Source organism: Heloderma suspectum, chromosome 13 (assembly GCF_057233095.1).
Source record: "Heloderma suspectum isolate Gila_16-S chromosome 13, 16-S_ref, whole genome shotgun sequence".
Classification (NCBI taxonomy): domain Eukaryota; kingdom Metazoa; phylum Chordata; class Lepidosauria; order Squamata; family Helodermatidae; genus Heloderma; species Heloderma suspectum.
In genome coordinates this window covers 8,040,481-8,057,103 of record NC_139470.1, presented here as the reverse complement: position 1 = coordinate 8,057,103, position 16,623 = coordinate 8,040,481, and the positions used below count along the sequence as shown (strand labels likewise).

Genomic DNA, 16,623 nt, shown 5'->3' with positions numbered 1-16,623 from the left:
AGTGCAACAGCCTCTGCCACAGATGCGCTGGGCAAGTCTGCTTTGAACACGCGGTACTCTCGCTCTTCTTCAGGGAGCCCATGGTTTCCCACTCCAGCACTTTTGCCCTTGCAACAGTCCTGGGAGATAACCTAAGCTTGGAGGTGGAGATTCATCTCGAACACCGTGTCGTGTTCTGGACACTGTGCTTGAAGAAGGATTCACATAAACTGGAACGTGTTCAGAGAAGGGCAACAAAGATGAGCAGGGGACTAGAAACTAAGTCCTGTGATGAAAGATTGAAGAAACTGGGTGTGTTTTGCCTGGAGAAGAGAAGGATACATGATAGAGGTGTGCAAAATTAGGCATGGTGTGGAGAAGGCGGATAGGGAGACATTATGCATGGTGTGGAGAAGGCGGATAGGGAGACATTATGCATGGTGTGGAGAAGGCGGATAGGGAGACATTATGCATGGTGTGGAGAAGGCGGATAGGGAGACATTAGGCATGGTGTGGAGAAGGCGGATAGGGAGACATTAGGCATGGTGTGGAGAAGGCGGATAGGGAGACATTAGGCATGGTGTGGAGAAGGCGGATAGGGAGACATTTTTCTCCCTCTCTCAAAATACTAGAACCCGGGGTCATCTCATGCAGCTGATTGGTGGCAGATTCAGGGCGCATAAAGGGAAGGACTTCTTCACACAGTGCATGGTTAACTATGGAACTGGCTATGACAAGACATAGTGATGGCCACCAGTTTGGATGGCTTTAAAAGGGGGTTAGACAAATTCTTGGAGGAAAAGGCTATCAATGGCTACTAGTCCTGATGGCTGTGTGCTACCTCCAGCACCAGAGGCAGTGAGCCTATGACACCGATTGTTGGGGAACATGGGTGGGAGGGTGCTGTTGTGCTCATGCCCTGCTTGAGTGTTCCCAGTTGACAGCTGGTTGGCCACCGTGTGAACAGAATGCTGGACTAGATGGACCTTTGGTCTGATCCAGCAGGGCTCTTCTGATGTTCTTATGATATGATAGCACTTTTCAAGTACCTGAGGGGTTGTCACTCAGAACACAGCCACAACCTGTTCTCTATCATCCAGGACTGTAGGATGTGGGTTACAAGAAGGCAGATTTCAGCTGAATATCAGGAAAAGCTTCCTAATGATCAGAGCAGTCAGACAGTGGAACCAGCTGCCTAGGGAGGTGGTGGGCTCTCTGTCACTGGGTGTACTCAAGCAGAGATTGAATAGCCATCTGTCAGGGATGCTTTAAACTGGATTCCTGCACTGAGCAGAGGGTTGGACTCGAGGGCCTCCATGGCCCCTTCCAACTCTATGATTCTGTAAAGCTGCAGTCCTATACACCAGCCTTCCCCAACCTGGTGCCCTACGTATGTTTTGGACTTCAATGCCTATCCACCCCAGTCAGCATAGCCAATGGTCAGGAACGCTGGGGGCTGAAGTCCAAAGCATTTGGAGGATACCAAGATGTGGTGGTGTAGAATACTGCACTGTGTATTAAGTCACCCAGCAATCTTTCTTTCTAAGCTGGGATCACCACATCTCATGGCAGTGAGTTCCATACATTTATTATGTATTAGACACATTGTTTTCTTTTAGGGGCTTAAGAATTATTATAGACAATGGTGATGGTGGTGGTGCTGCTGCTGCTGCTGCTGCTGATGACATAGTATTTGAAATGGGGTTGCGCAGTTGCTAGAGTTCCCCAACCTGGTGCTTTCCAGATGTTTTGGACTTCAACTCCTATCAGCCCCAGTCCTCGTGGCTAATGGCTGGGAGATATAGTTCCAAACATCTGGAAGGCACCAGGCTGGGGAAGGCTGGTTCTAGAGCATTTTCGGATGGATTTCCCAAGGGTTGCTCTCAATGTGGTGCCTTTCCTCCCTCCAACGTGAGCCTTCTGATGGCTCATGTGTGCAATGGTGAATTAAGACATAATCCCCGCTGCCCACTTTTGTGGCATACAAAAGCAATAAACGTCTGCTGAGATTGATTCAGGGTCTCTGTTTTGCTTCAGCCATTAATCAATCTTAAAAGCCATTTATTGAGAAACTGCTACAAAGCCATAGATTATTCCTATTACACAAGGAGGAGAGGGAGGGGGGAATAAATAAAAAAGAAGAAGAATGCAGAGGGGGAAAAATAAGCTTTCTTAGCCAGAGAATGATTGAACATTTTAGGCTGACTCTCCTTACTCAGCACCAAAACTTTCCGTCTGCAGTGTTTTGCTGAGATATACTAGCCGAAAGCATTTCCCCACTCCCACCCTTTTAACTACATGAATATTTTCCTGAAGGCTGACCAGCATGGCAATACCAACACAAGTAAGTTCCCTACTTCTAGAAGAACAGCACTTAATCCGAGACATTTCCCAGCCACTTCAACGGATTCAGGCAATTTTATTGAGTTTTATCCTACACGTTTCCAGCCTTATGAACTAGAACAGTTTTCCCCAAGCTGGTGCCCTCCATATATTTTGGACTACAACTCCCATCATCCCTTCCTGTCCAACTTGTAGGCTTTCCTGAAGTGCCTGGTTGGCAACTGTGGGGAATAGGATGGCCTGAGCCAGCCTTCCTCAACCTAGTGTCCTCCAGATCTTTTGGACCACAATTCCAATTGGCCATACTGGCTGGGGCTGATAGGAGTTGAAATCCAAAACCTCTGGAGGACACCAGGTTGGAAATGGTTGGAGCTAGTTGGGTTCTTCTTATGTCTCTATCCATGGTGCTGAAAAACCTAAGGCCAGGCCTACTGCCATTACTGAGTTTACCTTGGTGAATGCCTGAACGTTCTGGGCATTAGTTTCTGATGGGCATCCTAGAGTTAGTAGCCCAGTGCCCTCCACTATGCTGGCTGGGGCTGATGGGAGTTGAAGCCCAATTCATCTGGAGGGCACCAGGTTGGGGAAGGCTGCACTAAAGCATGTTCTTATAATGATGATGATGATGATGATGTAGAAGTCGTCAAGATGCTGAATACCATGTCCAATATCAGTGGTTGAGCAGAATGGTTGTAGCAGACATGAAAGAGCATAGATGATGTATTTTTCAAAGCTTTCATTCCCATTCATGCAGCAAGTTGAGTGTGTGTTTGTTTAAAAAACAGATTTATTTTTATATCTATTTATTTACTTATGACAGAAGTATTTTTTTACAAGAGCTCAATGCACAAGGGCAAAAGGAGCAACAAATGCAACAGAAGAATAATGAGCAAGGCTGTATCACTAAATGGAAGGAATGGCATCTGTCAAAACAATCTGGTGCAAAAATGCAATGAGAACTTGAGTCAGGTATTTGCTAGTGTGGAAGGCATTTCTACTGTTCTGGAGACCTTTCTCTCCTCCTTCTTAAGGTTAGATCAGCCTTCCCCAACCTGGGGACCTCTTCTTGTGTTGGACTTCAATTCCCACCAGTTCCACCCAGCATTGTCAACTGTACGGGGATGCTGGGAATTGTATTCCAAACCATCTGGAACCAAGTTGAGGGAGGCTGGGTTAGAGTGCTGCTCTCTCAATGTAACTACTAGGAAGATGGTGGGTAGAGGAGGAACGACCTCCATTCAGCTGAATGTCTGCATAAAGTCTACGCTTGTTAGACTTGGGATGGGACCGATGCTCAGTGGCAGAGCATCCGCTTTGCATGCAGAAGGTCCCAGGTTCAATCCTTGGCATCTGATCTCCCATTAAAAGGACCAGCTGGCAGGCAATGGGAAAGACTGCCTGAAACCATGGAAAGCTGTTGCCCATCAGAAGGGAGGATACTGGGATGAGGGGACAATGGATCTGAATTGATCTAAGGCAGCTTCTTATTCTCAGGGTCTTCAGCCTATTCTCTTAGGGGATGGTTAACCCATGGCACCCCAGATGTTGTTGGACTCCAACTCCCATCATCTTCATCCAGGATGGCTAACAGCTGGTGGTTATGGGCATTGTAGTCCAACAACTTCAGGGCGGGCACCACTTCCCCATCCCTGTCTTAGGGGAAAGGCTATCATTCTGTTTAAAACTGCACCAAAGCCAGGAAACTAGGAAACCATCAGTGGTTAGGAAAAGGTAGTGGGGCCTAGGAAAGAGGTGTGGCCACCTGGGGAATCCCAGAGGGCTGGATCAGGACCCAAGGAGCACTGGATCAGGACCTGAGTTAAAAGGATCAGAGGTTCCCCATCACTGGCTGAGATTCTGGGGAGCCACTGACTACCAGAGTAGACAGTGAGTAAGACAGAGAAATAGTCTGGCATGCTATAAAGCAGCTCCCTAAAGCTTTCTCCCTGCTTTTCCAAGCTCCAATGGCATGGAGAGAGCTGTACACCCCAGGTTCGAAGCACCACTCTGCCACTCGGGCCAGTCACTATCTATAGATCTACCTTGCAGGGTTGTAATGAGGATAAAACTGGGGCGGAGGGAGAACCCAGTGACACCACCTTGGCGGAAAGGTGGAATATCAATGTAGATGATGGTAACAGAGGGTAACATCCAATCCTTGTCCCCCTGACAGTAGACCCATTGAAATGAATGGGACTTAGGTCAGCCATGCCTAACCACAGTCCCATTCATTTCAATGGGTCTACTCTCAGTAGGAGTAACATGGGATGCTATCCATAGACTTCATGCAGATATTCAACTGAAAACATGTAGAGCAGTGGCTGGCCCTACCAGGATAATTCTGCTTTCCCTTCTCCACACCCTTCTTGCCCTGAAGTGTACAGAGGAGGCAGTAAAGTAGCCACTTTCAGGTCACCAAAGGAGAAGACAACAGACAACACCTGTAAACCAGTGGGGTGCTGTGGCTAGAGAGCGGGAGTGGGACTCGGGAGATCCGAGTTCTAGTCCCCAAAGCTCACTGGGGTAACTTTGGGCCAGTCACTGACTCTCAGCCTAGCCTAACTCACCTCACAGGGTTGTTGTGAGGATTACATGGAGAGCTGGAAGACTGTGTGAGCAGCCCCGGTTTCATTGCAAGGGAGGGGGGGAAGGCAGGATAGAAACATGAGAATCAACATTCACGCAGGTTTGCATAAAATGTGGTTATGCCAATTTGTATGTAGAGATGCAAATCTGGAAACAATGACCACCATTTAAATAGAAACGCAATATGCTTCATCATCGTGGAGAAGACCGCGTCCGGGTCAGTTGTGTGCCTGGTGCTCAGTCTGCTGCCCAGGTGATAACTGGAGATGGGCCACTTCAAGGCCCAGAGGATGGCCTGCCCCAACTGGGCAGCCTCCAGATGTGTTGGACTACAACTCCCAGCATGTCCCAGCTGGAGGCCACCCAGTTGGGCCAGGCTGCCCTGGGCTCCCCCTTCTCATCTTCTCCATCTCTAAGCTGAAAAGCCCTGCCAAGTGAAGACAGCCTCAGATCGAGGACCGTCCTCTCTGAAGTAGGGCACATGGCCGCCCTAGGGGGCAGGTTTGCTTCCATCAGCCCCACCCTGAGCACGTGGGGCGGAAGGGCAAAAAAGCTTGTACATAAGTCAAAGGACATAATACTAGATTTGTTCCTCTTTATCCAGCTCCCCTGCAATTGTACTCGGAGCAGCTGATGTAAAAAGACATAAGAAGTCATCAAATGCAGACATAAAAGCACCGCTCAAAACAACGCTGTTGAAACAAATCAAAAGCAGCAATGAAGATGAATGCCCGCTTTTAAAAAGTCAGCGTGGTGCGGTGCTTAGAATGTTGGACTGGGGCTTGAACATGAAGCTCGCTGGGTGGCTTTGGGCCAGTCACTGACTCGCAGCCTAACCCACCTTACAGGGTTGTTGTGAAGATAAAATGGACAAGAGAGGAATAGGTTCACGTCCACCCTGGGCCTGAGGTTCCCTAGCCCTGCAATATGGATTTTTTTTCTTGTGGATGCAACAGATATATTTGTTTTTTTCCCTCTACCTATTTTGTGGCTCCTGAGGCACAGCCTAGCTGTCTTGAGGACAGAACTCGAAAGACGTCACTTTTCACCTTGAAAAACCATGTGGAGCTGTGGCCAGTGGTAGAACACATGCTTTGTATACAGATGGTCTCAGGCTCAATCCCCAGCATCTCCCGGCTATGAGTGTCAGAGAAGTCCATTTGGGGGGTGGAGTTTGATTAGTTTTCCTAAGGTCAGCCCTATGGACTTTGTTTCCCTTCCCGCTGTGGTGCCTGGCTCGAACTACAGCAAGTCGGGCCAGTCTGCAGATTCTCCAGGAAATTTTGCATGGGCAGGGGTTCTGCAATTTGCACAAATGTCTGAGCAATCTGCGTAAATTGTGGCTGAATTTGTGCAAATTGCAGCCAGTTTTGTGCAACTTGTGGCCAATTTGCATAAATTGTGCAAACTCGGTCATGATTTCTACAAATTTAGCTGTAATTTGCACAAAAGAGGGTTGGACTCAATGGCCTTGTAGGCCCCTTCCAACCCTTAGATTCTATGATTCTATGAAATTCAGCTGTAATTTGTGCAAATTGCAGAACATTCTAAAAAAATGTGCAGAAATGTTCCCGGAATTTGGGCAACAGCCCATAGCTTGGCTCGCAGACAGAAAGCAAGCTGTACACACCACTGAACTCCGTCAAGCCAAAAAAGAAAACAGATTTCCCAGTGTTGGACATCTCAGCAACGGACATAGGGCTTGAAAAATTCCTTCCTGAAACCCTGGAGAGCCACTTCCAGTCATTGTCAACAATACTGGGTTAGATGGAACAATGGTATAAGGCCGCTTCCGATGTTTCTAATGCTACAAAGTGGGAGTAAACACTCTCCCCTCATCCCCCACCCAAATATGCAGATTGAGGCTATTTGATCACATTCACACCACAGAGAAATGGTAAAGGGACCCAAATTCCATTTTGATCTATAACCTTGTGTTCCCTGGAATGGAATATGCTACATTCCACTCATACAAGCAATATGATTAAAAACAATCAGTTATTCTCTGAAAAGGAAAAACCCGATCTCCCAGGGCAAACTTACCCCTGCATATATATCTAACTGAAAGCCAGAAATTCTCTGTATAAAATACCTCCTGGGCCTTTATGGACATTACTAATGGACTGAAAAAAGTAAGGTGAGCCTGTGAGGGAACTTGTATAAATTAGATGTTGGAGCCACAGTGATTTTTATTTCCCCCTGTGTAATTCTGTGCTAAATGTATACACTTCACACTGAATACATTCTCCCAAACAAACGTGACGACGTTTAAGAACCCCCATGGGGAAATGCTTGTTTGTTCAATGTTGTAGCTCACCCAGTCTAAAGGGCACTTGGCAGATAGCAGAAATCCCATCAGCATGCCATCTGATGAAACTCAAAAGAAGAAAAAAGCAACGGAAGGGAGACTTGATAGAGGTGCACAAAACTATGCATGGTGTGGAGAATATGGATAGAGAAACGCTCAGCTCCCTCTCTTATTATACTAGAACCCAGGGCCAACACATGAAGCTGGCTGGTGAGAGATTCAGGACTTCTTCACACAGCACATAGTTAAACCGTGCAATTCCCTACCACAGGATGTAGTGATGGGCACCAATTGGGATGGCTTTAAAAGGGGATTGCACAAATTCACAGAGGATAAGGCCGTCCTTGATGGGAGATTCAGGACAGGCAAAAGGGACAACTTCTTCACACAGCACATAGTTAAACCATGCAATCCACTACCACAAGATGTTATGGCTCCCACTAACTTGGACAGCTTTGAAAGGGGCTGCCAATGGCTACTAGCCTTGAATGCTCTATATGTTACCTGCAGTGTGCCTCTGCATGCCAGCTGCTGTGGAACAAGAGAAGGAGGGTGCTATTGCACAATGGAGGCTGGTGGCTCCGATGTCAGTGGGGCAGTGAATCCGCTCTGGGTTTCAGTCAGTACCAGTCAGAACTCTAAAGGAGCTCTCCAGAAGCACCTTGGAGAGCTCCTTTAGAGTTCTGACTGGTTCTGACTGAAACCCGGAGCGGATTCACTGCCCCACTGACATCGGAGCCACCAGCCTCCCCTGCTATAGCACTCACGCCCTATTTGTGGGCTTAGAGTCATAGAATCACAGAGCTGGAAGGGACCTTGAAGATCATCCAATCCAACCCCTTGCTCAGTGCAGGCTTTGCAAAGCAGGATGCAGCTGCAGCGTCTCTCCTCGATGGCCATCTGTATGAATCTCATTGGCCACTGTGAGAACAGAATGCTGGACTAGATAGGGCTGTGGTCTGCTCCAGAACAGCTCTCATTATGTTCTTATGAAGCAGAATTACCATGGGCTGCAGTGAGCCTTTTTGACAGGTCTCTCCCAATGAGTGTTAACCATTGTTGGCCTGCTTGTGAGAAAGCCTGAACCAAGTTTTGGACATTTTATGGAAAGACTTCATCAGCGCCAGCTCCAGGGTTGGTTGGTTGGTTGGTTGGTTGGTTGGTTTTGGGCGGGGGTGCTAGGACAAGTTACCCATATGACACAAATCTGCATAACATTTGCATATGTTGATTTATATCTCTATATGCAAATACAGAAATAACAACAATTTTAATCAAATTAAATGGTTTATTTAAATGTCATGGGAGGCAAATTCATTTCTCATCCAAATTATCTCAAATAAAAGAAATTCTTCAATTAATTTGCATCCTGACACAGATCATCCCAAACCAATGGAAAAAGTTTAATTGCCATCCCAGGAGAGATTCTGAGGTGGGTGTTTCAGCAAGTGGGGAGAGGTGATTTAACCCTTCCTTCCCCAGCTACAATCACCCTTGAAAATCACCCCCTGTTTGGAAACTAAGCTAAGAAATAAACATCCCATTGGCACCGATGGACACTCAGGTTATGGGGAATAGATTTGGAGTCAGGGCTCCATGCATCCAGGCCTTGCACTATCCCAGGCGGGCACTCTCTCTCTAAGTATGACCACCTTCACAGCACTGTCATTTCTGGCCATCTCCTCGTCCTTTTCCCTCTAAACCCAATCACAACCACCCAAAGCACAAAACAAGTGGAGGTTGCTGCTCCATCTCCTTGCTGGTAGCAGTCGTTCATTTAAACGGAATAATAATTTTCTTTTCCATAAAAGAAATGGGGGGGGGGAATCATACACATCACCAAAAAAGGAGGCCAAAAGAGGGTGCCAATTTACATAAAACTGGCATAGGCTAATTCATACGTATAGCTGCAAATTAAGAAATCAGGCAGTTCCAAGGATTAGCAGGGCCCCACAGAAGAGGACTCCGCTAGTGTCTGATGATAGCCAATCCCTGATGTGCAGCCCTGAATCCATTTCCTCAGAGAGGGAACAGATGTTCAGAGGATAAAGCATGGTGTGATTAAGCTGTCTGGGAACAGTAATATAAAGGATGCAGCTCCCATAACATCTGCATTGCAAGCCTACCTTAGACGGAGAACATGAGCGTGATGGAACCTTACTTGTGGACATGCTTTCTCAATTGTTATTGCTGGGGTAAAAGAAACAGCACAAGGAATAGTGATTCCTTCCAATAAAGAAGATAAACATGGGGGAGGCATTGGGATAGTAGAACTTCACACTTGTATGGTGCTTTGAAGATACTACAAGGGTCAAGAAGGCCAACAGAGCATCTCCTATGCCTCGTTAGCGAGGAAGGCAGCTTCCTCACAGTGGGATTAGATTGCAATGTGCAAACCATGCTGGTTGAATAAGATGGGAGTTGTAGTCCAACACCTCTGGAGAGCACCCAGTTCCCTACCCATCATGTACACTATCTCAAAAGGTCAACATCACTGTTTAAAGCCAATACAACCTGTGCAACTTAGTTGGCGATTGCCACACTCCATCACCCTCTTGAGTGACAAAGAGATGGCACTCACAGATGGCACTATATAAATTCTGTACACCAGCCTTCCCCAACCCGGTGCCCTCCAGATGTCTTGTACTACAACTCCCATCCTCCCCAGGTGACATGGCCAAGCCTTTATGTAGCCAAACAGCACCCTCCATGCACAACAGGGTGGTCACAGCAGGAAACAGCCCGATAAAGACTGAGCAACTTTTCATTGTAGGGCCCACTTATAATAATAACAATATAGTCTTGGTGAGATGTTTGCAGCGGGGTTTTACAGTACGTTGCCTCAGGCTGGGTGAGGGGTTTGGGGGATATGTTTGGTTTTGGTGGCGATCCACAGGGAAAGAAATAAGTTATCATCATTCTCATCGCTTTGACATGCATAACATTAAAAGGAGACACAGCACGTCTCTCTTGAAGTTGCCATTGAGAACGCCTTCCTTTCCCAGCATCGTGATGCTTTTCTCAGCAGGCAACACTTTTCAATTACCTCTTCACCTTTTATTCCCCAGAAGTTGAGCTCCAGTTTCCCTCGAGTGTTGCGTCACTCCAAACTGAGATGCTGACAGTTAAGCGTACCACAGGAGTCATGTAAATAATTCGGATGGTGGGGGCTGGAAAAACATTCTTGAGATCAGAACATGAGTTGCTTGAGGCATGCTTCGATGAGCAATAAATATATCTGCCTTGAATCCCCATCATGGCTTGCTGTCCCACTGCAGCTGCTAATTAGCTGAGTGACACTGGGATGTTGGCGTTATCATCAATGGCTGCTGTTGTGAATGGTCACAGCATCTCTAGCGCACATGTTTAAGCTTCAGTGTAATTGTCATGGGCTGTTCTTTGCTGGCCTTGCATTTCCATCCAAGCTCGCGGCATACACCCTCTCCTAGTGCCTTTCTGCTTTCTACATACGACAAGCAGGTCGGTCTCTATGCAAGGGTTGCGCAACCTTTTTGGCCCCAAAGGCTGTACTGGGTGGCAACAGGGAGGCGCATATGCCTGCGTGCTATGGATGTTGCAGAAATCAGAAACGGATTCAAATGAGTTTGGATTTCTATTAATCTGACCTGTGGGTTCTTCAGTGGACCGGCTTTTTCCAAGTCATGTGGATTCATGTGGACTAGCGGACCAGTTTTTCACTTGGAGGGTCGCACTAACACACATTAGCACAACTGTGCATTACCATCGATACACTAGGGATGTCTGGATTTTGTGAAATCCGTCCAATGTGTGTTTCATGGACTGTGCAGTGCTGTTCGTTCTGGTGTGCTTTCACAGACAGATTCAATTCCTTTCCCCCATTATGCAGAAAAATAAGCAAATCATTTCATAAGAGGGTTCGCAACCATTTACGTTATTTATGCTAGTACATAACATTTACTACATAGTACATACGCTCCCCTGCATATATTTACCAGTCTCAGCAGAAACTTGCATATTTTCCAACCAAAAAAAATTGCGTAAATTTCAGGAAAGTAAAAAAAAAGACTCCGCGCAGCCTCGGGGGGGGGAGGCGCCCCGCAGCAGTTTCAACAGGTTGGATTCTTAGAAAACCAAGCTCATTTTAGTCCATTTCAAATTTCTCTAGCATCCCTATGATGCACTAATGCACACTTGTGCAAACACTCAAGTGCCTCTAATGCAAATTAGCACTAATGCACGTTAGTGCGTGTAGAATGAAATTCTAGTTTTAAAAGATCTGATTCTGTCGATGAACAGATGACGGAATGAAACATGCCTGACAATCTACAAAACACAGATGGAATGGATTTAACAGACTATGTACATCCTTAATGCATACAACACACACGCACACGCACGCACACACGGGTTTCCCTTGCTAGCATTCCTGTGGAAAGCCTGGGTTCTTTTGCTAGTGGTACCAAAGGAATCCCTCTCTCATCTCAGATCTCTGATGTGTTAGCGCTAGCAAGGAAAACCCACCGCAATTTCTTCCTGCAGATGTAGGGGAATATTTTTGAACCCCTGTCCTATGCAAAAGAACAAATAGACACAAATCTGACATCAGAAAAGGCAGCAGGCGGAACACGGGAGGAGAACATTTCAATACCCCAGGTATACTCTGTTGCTGACCTGAACGTTGCCCTTCTCCAAAAGAAGAATTTCAAGGGGAGACTCTAGTGTGAAACAGCCAGATTAGAACTAACAAAAGTCCGACCCTAGTAATGTGGGCCTGAATAGGGACAGTGGTACCCTGTCCCCACTGCCAGGGATAATTTACTTAGCTATGCCAGGGCAATTACGTTATCATCAATCACGGTAGATCTGAAAGGCCACTTAGCTTATTTTGCATACATTCACACTCTCGTTGAATTGTCACAGACTGCACTTTTTAACATTTCGTTGCCATTTACGTCCACCTTTTACCATTTTTCCCCCAATTTGGTAACACCTGCTCTTGTACCTGCCAAATGAAGTCTTGATCCATCTGATGAATGTCCCTGTGGTTTGGTGGGGTGGGGTTAGCTCTCATACCTGACAGTTTGTTTTAACTTTTGCAAATTGTGGGGGGAGGTATCAGAGTGATGAGAGAAGTGAATGATTTTGGCAGGAGAAGGCTGGATAAAGGTGAGGGTTTGAGCCTTTTCCACTGGATCCCTGAGGCTGACGGCAGAGCCACCCACATGCATCACAGTCTTTCTACTGCAAAATTATAAAGGCCTTCTAAAGGCAGACATTAACATCGAGGTTACTGGGAGGGATACCATGCAGTTCTTTGCTGTTCCCCATGAAGCAAGGCTACGGATATTAAAGGATGCTGCATCATTCTGCGAACAGGCGGCTTCATTAAATGTAACATACACCACACACACAAATACATTTTATTTATATATACACCATTTTGAGAAACTCTGTCTTTCTGTTATTTGAGTGACTATATCCTGTTCAGTTTTACTTTGCTTGTTTTGATATAACAAAACAGCATTTTCTTTTATGACATGCATGCGGACAGAAATCAACACAATTTGATTGGAGTTATGTGGGAGAAAGTAAAAGGGTTCACACCAGCCTACTCCAGTCTAGCACCCTCCAGATGTGTTGCACAACTCCCACCATCCCCAGCTGATGTGCTGTGCTGATTGGAGATTATGGGTCTTGTAGTCCAACATACTTGGAGGGTACCAGGTTGAAGAAGGCCGGGGTGTACCCTTAAGGTGGAAGCTAAACCTGCCCCTCGTGTCCCCAACATCTGGGGCAGATTTTCATCCCCTTTACTTCATCCCTTATGACTCAACAGGAGCCACTGTGAACTGAGCTAGTCCCTGCCTGCATAGCCTCACCCCTCAATTGTGTAGCCCCACCCCCTCAATTGCATTGCCCCCCCCTCAACTGCATGGTCCCACCTTAGGTCCCATTTCTTGGTTATGCCTGACTGTGATGGAACCCAATAGCTGGCATACATATGCATTAGGGATGTACGAAACCCCTACCTGGCTCCGCTCCGGTGCATCCGCGGTGGGGGGGAGGAACTCCGTCCCTCCCCCTGGAATCTTCCCTGGCTGGCTCTGCTCCACAGCGGCTCTGCAGAGCCTCCAGCCAGGGCCGGCTGCAGCCGGAGTTCTGGCCACTGCTGGGCTGCTGCAGCCGCAAATAGCGGCCGTCGTAGCGGCCACCATTTGCATCCTTGCAGTAAGCCGTGATAGGCTACGTAAGTATTTACGTAGCCTATCACGGCAAAAGGCAGCCACACAAATGGCGGCCGCTACGCCATTTGCATGCCTGCCTTTTGCCGTGACAGGCTACGTAAATACTTACATAGCCTATCACGGCAAAGAGCAGGGGTGCAAATGGCGTAGCGGCCACCATTTGCACCCCTGACTTTTACTGTGATAGGATACATAAATACTTAACGTAGCCTATCACAGCTTACTGCAAGGACGCAAATGGCAGCCGCTATGATGGCTGCCATTTGCAGCTGCTGCAGCCCAGCAGCGGTCAGGGGACCAGCCGGAGCTGCCGCCACCAGAGCCGCCGCTGCCTCTGCTGGAGCCGCCGCGTCTGCCGCCAGGTACACTCCGTCCCAGGGGGATTCCGCAGGGTGGCGGGGGGGAGGCCATTCCGCCACGGATTCCAGGGGGTAGTAGTCCGTGGCGGAATTCCACCACGGAATTCTCACTGTAGTCCGTGGCGGAATTCTCTGACATCCCTAATGTGCGTGCAAATCTCCATACACAACCAGTGAGTGAGAGAGAAACATTTAGCTCTGCGTAAGCTGGGAAGGAGCATCACGTGCTGAAAACCTAGAGCAGGAGCACACTCTTATTGGCCCTGCACACAATACATCTGGGATTTGCTGGAAAAATGGATCAGAGCTCAAGAGCTTTACTTACACACCTGGGACCAATGGAGCACAGTCTACTTTCTGACCACTGCTACAGCTTTCGATGACTCAAACAATGAACCAAGCAGGTTTCTGGTCTGCTGGTTTATGACAGCTTATATCTTCTTCTTCTTTTTGCAAAAACAAAAAACAGACGCAGAACAACAGCGACACCTACCTGAGTGTAAACTGATCTGCTAGGGAGCCACTGGTGAGAGACACGAGAAACATGACAAGGTCCCCTTCCTTAACTGGGCTGAGTGGTAAGCAGATCACAAGGTTCCCGTCCAGATTCAGCAAGGACTTCTTGAGCTTGTCTTGAGTTGGGTAAAGAATAACACTCCCAATCCTCTCCATCGACACCAAAGGCATCTGCGCCTCCTCTTGGCTTTCTGCGTGAAGGAAACTTTCCAGGTTTTGGTCCTCAGAGGAACACTCCCCTTCCGCTGCATACACCCAATAGAAAAGTTCCACGGTGATGCCTTCCAAAGAGTCCGCCCTCTGTTGATCCTCTGGATCCGACGGTGGCAACGGAGAAGCCAAGGCAGCATTGAACCAGCTTGGTGAAAACTCCACCTCCAGCACGCATAACCCCAGATGGCCTTTCAACCGACAACTGCTGACAGCTACTCTCTCCTCCTGGAAGGCCATCATCCGGACACAGGGCAAGATCTCGGCGGGGTCATCGTCTTCCCAATCTTTGCCGGCAAGGTAGAACAAAGCTTGCACCTTTGGCCTGTTGGAATAGATGGAGCTGTCAATGACGTGTGATTGTAACTTCCAATTAAAAGTGAACTGGTCAGCAAAACTGAACAGCGCAGATGTCAACAGAAGGCGTGGAGGTACTGTTTGCTCCACGGTAAATGGGCCATAAGTAGCATTCAACGCAGGCCAGCTGGTGGCTCTATAGACAAGGAAAGGCTCCGTTCGGGATTGCAAGCTCGCATTCCTCATGATATCCTGGTTGGTTTCTTTTAGGAAGAAGGAGATGTCAGCACCGGAGATGCGGTAACTCGCAGGGAGGTATACTGGCAAGTTTGCAAATCGTTGCATGCTGTCTACGACTCCTCCACGGCATTCCACCACTGCAAGCAACAGACAGGTGAAATTTAACTACGAGTGCTTTTTCTTAACTCCCACTGAGGCCCATTCAAATCAATTATGCGCCAAATGTTGCAGAGCATATATACAACACAGGAGAGGTTGCTCTATAGGGCAGATAATCACTTCCTACTCAAGAAAGGCCTAGAGCTGAAAATAATGGCCCCATGTCAAATCACGCGCGCGCGCGCGCACACACACACACTTGTATTTCCCCACCTCCTCACCATCAGCAGCCAATCTGAGCAGTGAAAGGCCAACAGTGCAATGTGAGTGAGGGGGCCTAAACGCTATGGCCGAAAAGAGGAAGAATTTGACACAAGCACAGAAGAAAGGCAACCTGAAGAATTGGCAGGTTGGAGCACCTTCCCTGGAAGGGAAAGGTTTGAATGTTTGGGGCTTCAAAGGTTTAGAGGAAACATGGGACTAGGTGGGAGCATGATTGAACAGCCTTCCCTGAACCTGGTGACGTCCAGACCTTTGGGACTACAACTCCCAGCATTTCTGAGCACTGGCCATGTTGGCAAGTGTTTTCTGGGAGTCAACGTCCAACACAGCTGGAGAGCACCAGGTTGGGAAAGACCATGGCAGAAGTTTATACAGTACTGCATGGCATAAAGGAACGGACACCTCAGCATGTTGCTCCTTGGATCATGCCATCATTTTGCCTTCACTGCTGTCCATCTATCCTGCTCCACTTCTTGAACCCCCTTCTAGGCCTCCCTCGCCTCTCCTGTTTCCCTGTTTCTGCATGGTCCTTCTCCAGCATCGGCTCTTGGCCTCCTCTTGAGCTCCCAAGCACTGCTCATCCCTGCTGGGTGAAAAGTTGCCCATTGGTTTTCCCAGCCCCAGCTTCTCCAGCCAGACCTCCATCTCCAAACCATTCACCCATGATCCCCATTCTCACCAGATCTTCTTGGGGACCAGATCCCTGCTGCCATTCTGCACCACATTCAATGTTGTGGTGCAGAATGATACCTGGGTGGCAATATTTCCCCTCCCACCCATTATTCCTACTTACTTGGCGTGAACTGGGGAGAGGGCCTTTTCAATGGTGGCCCCGCACCTCTAGAATCAGCTTCTCTTAGGGGTTTGTCAGGCCCATTCTTTGCAGTCTCTGAAGAACCACTTGTTTTCACTGGCTGTTCCATAGTCTGTGGGCTGCAGGTTCTATTCACGTTATTTGTTTTTATATCACTTCTATAGAATATGTATTGTGGCGATGTATTAAAATTTCATTTTTGCTTACAGAACAGGTGTGCATGCCCTGTTCAAGACCCAAGCATGATCACAAGCACATGTCTGCCAAAACTGCTCACAAATTGCTGGACATGTGAATCCGCTCTGGGTTTCAGTCAGAACTAGTCTGAGGTGCTAAACCCTATGCCCCAAAAGGTTCAGCACC

The 16,623-nt window shown here is 47.7% G+C and overlaps 1 protein-coding gene across 2 annotated transcripts in view; it reads right to left on the bottom strand.

Moving 5' to 3' along the window:
- The window catches only part of TMEM132B (transmembrane protein 132B), a 301,587-nt gene extending 286,414 nt beyond the window's left edge, over window positions 1-15,173 (bottom strand). The window contains exon 1 of one of the 2 annotated variants that reach the window (XM_084820222.1): window positions 14,296-15,173. In XM_084820222.1, the coding sequence (XP_084676348.1) occupies window positions 14,296-15,170 (875 nt within the window). In that variant the 5' untranslated portion in view covers window positions 15,171-15,173. The remainder of the gene's footprint in view (window positions 1-14,295) is intronic. The other variant, XM_084820221.1, reaches the window with a different exon arrangement.
- Window positions 15,174-16,623: the final 1,450 nt, after the last annotated feature.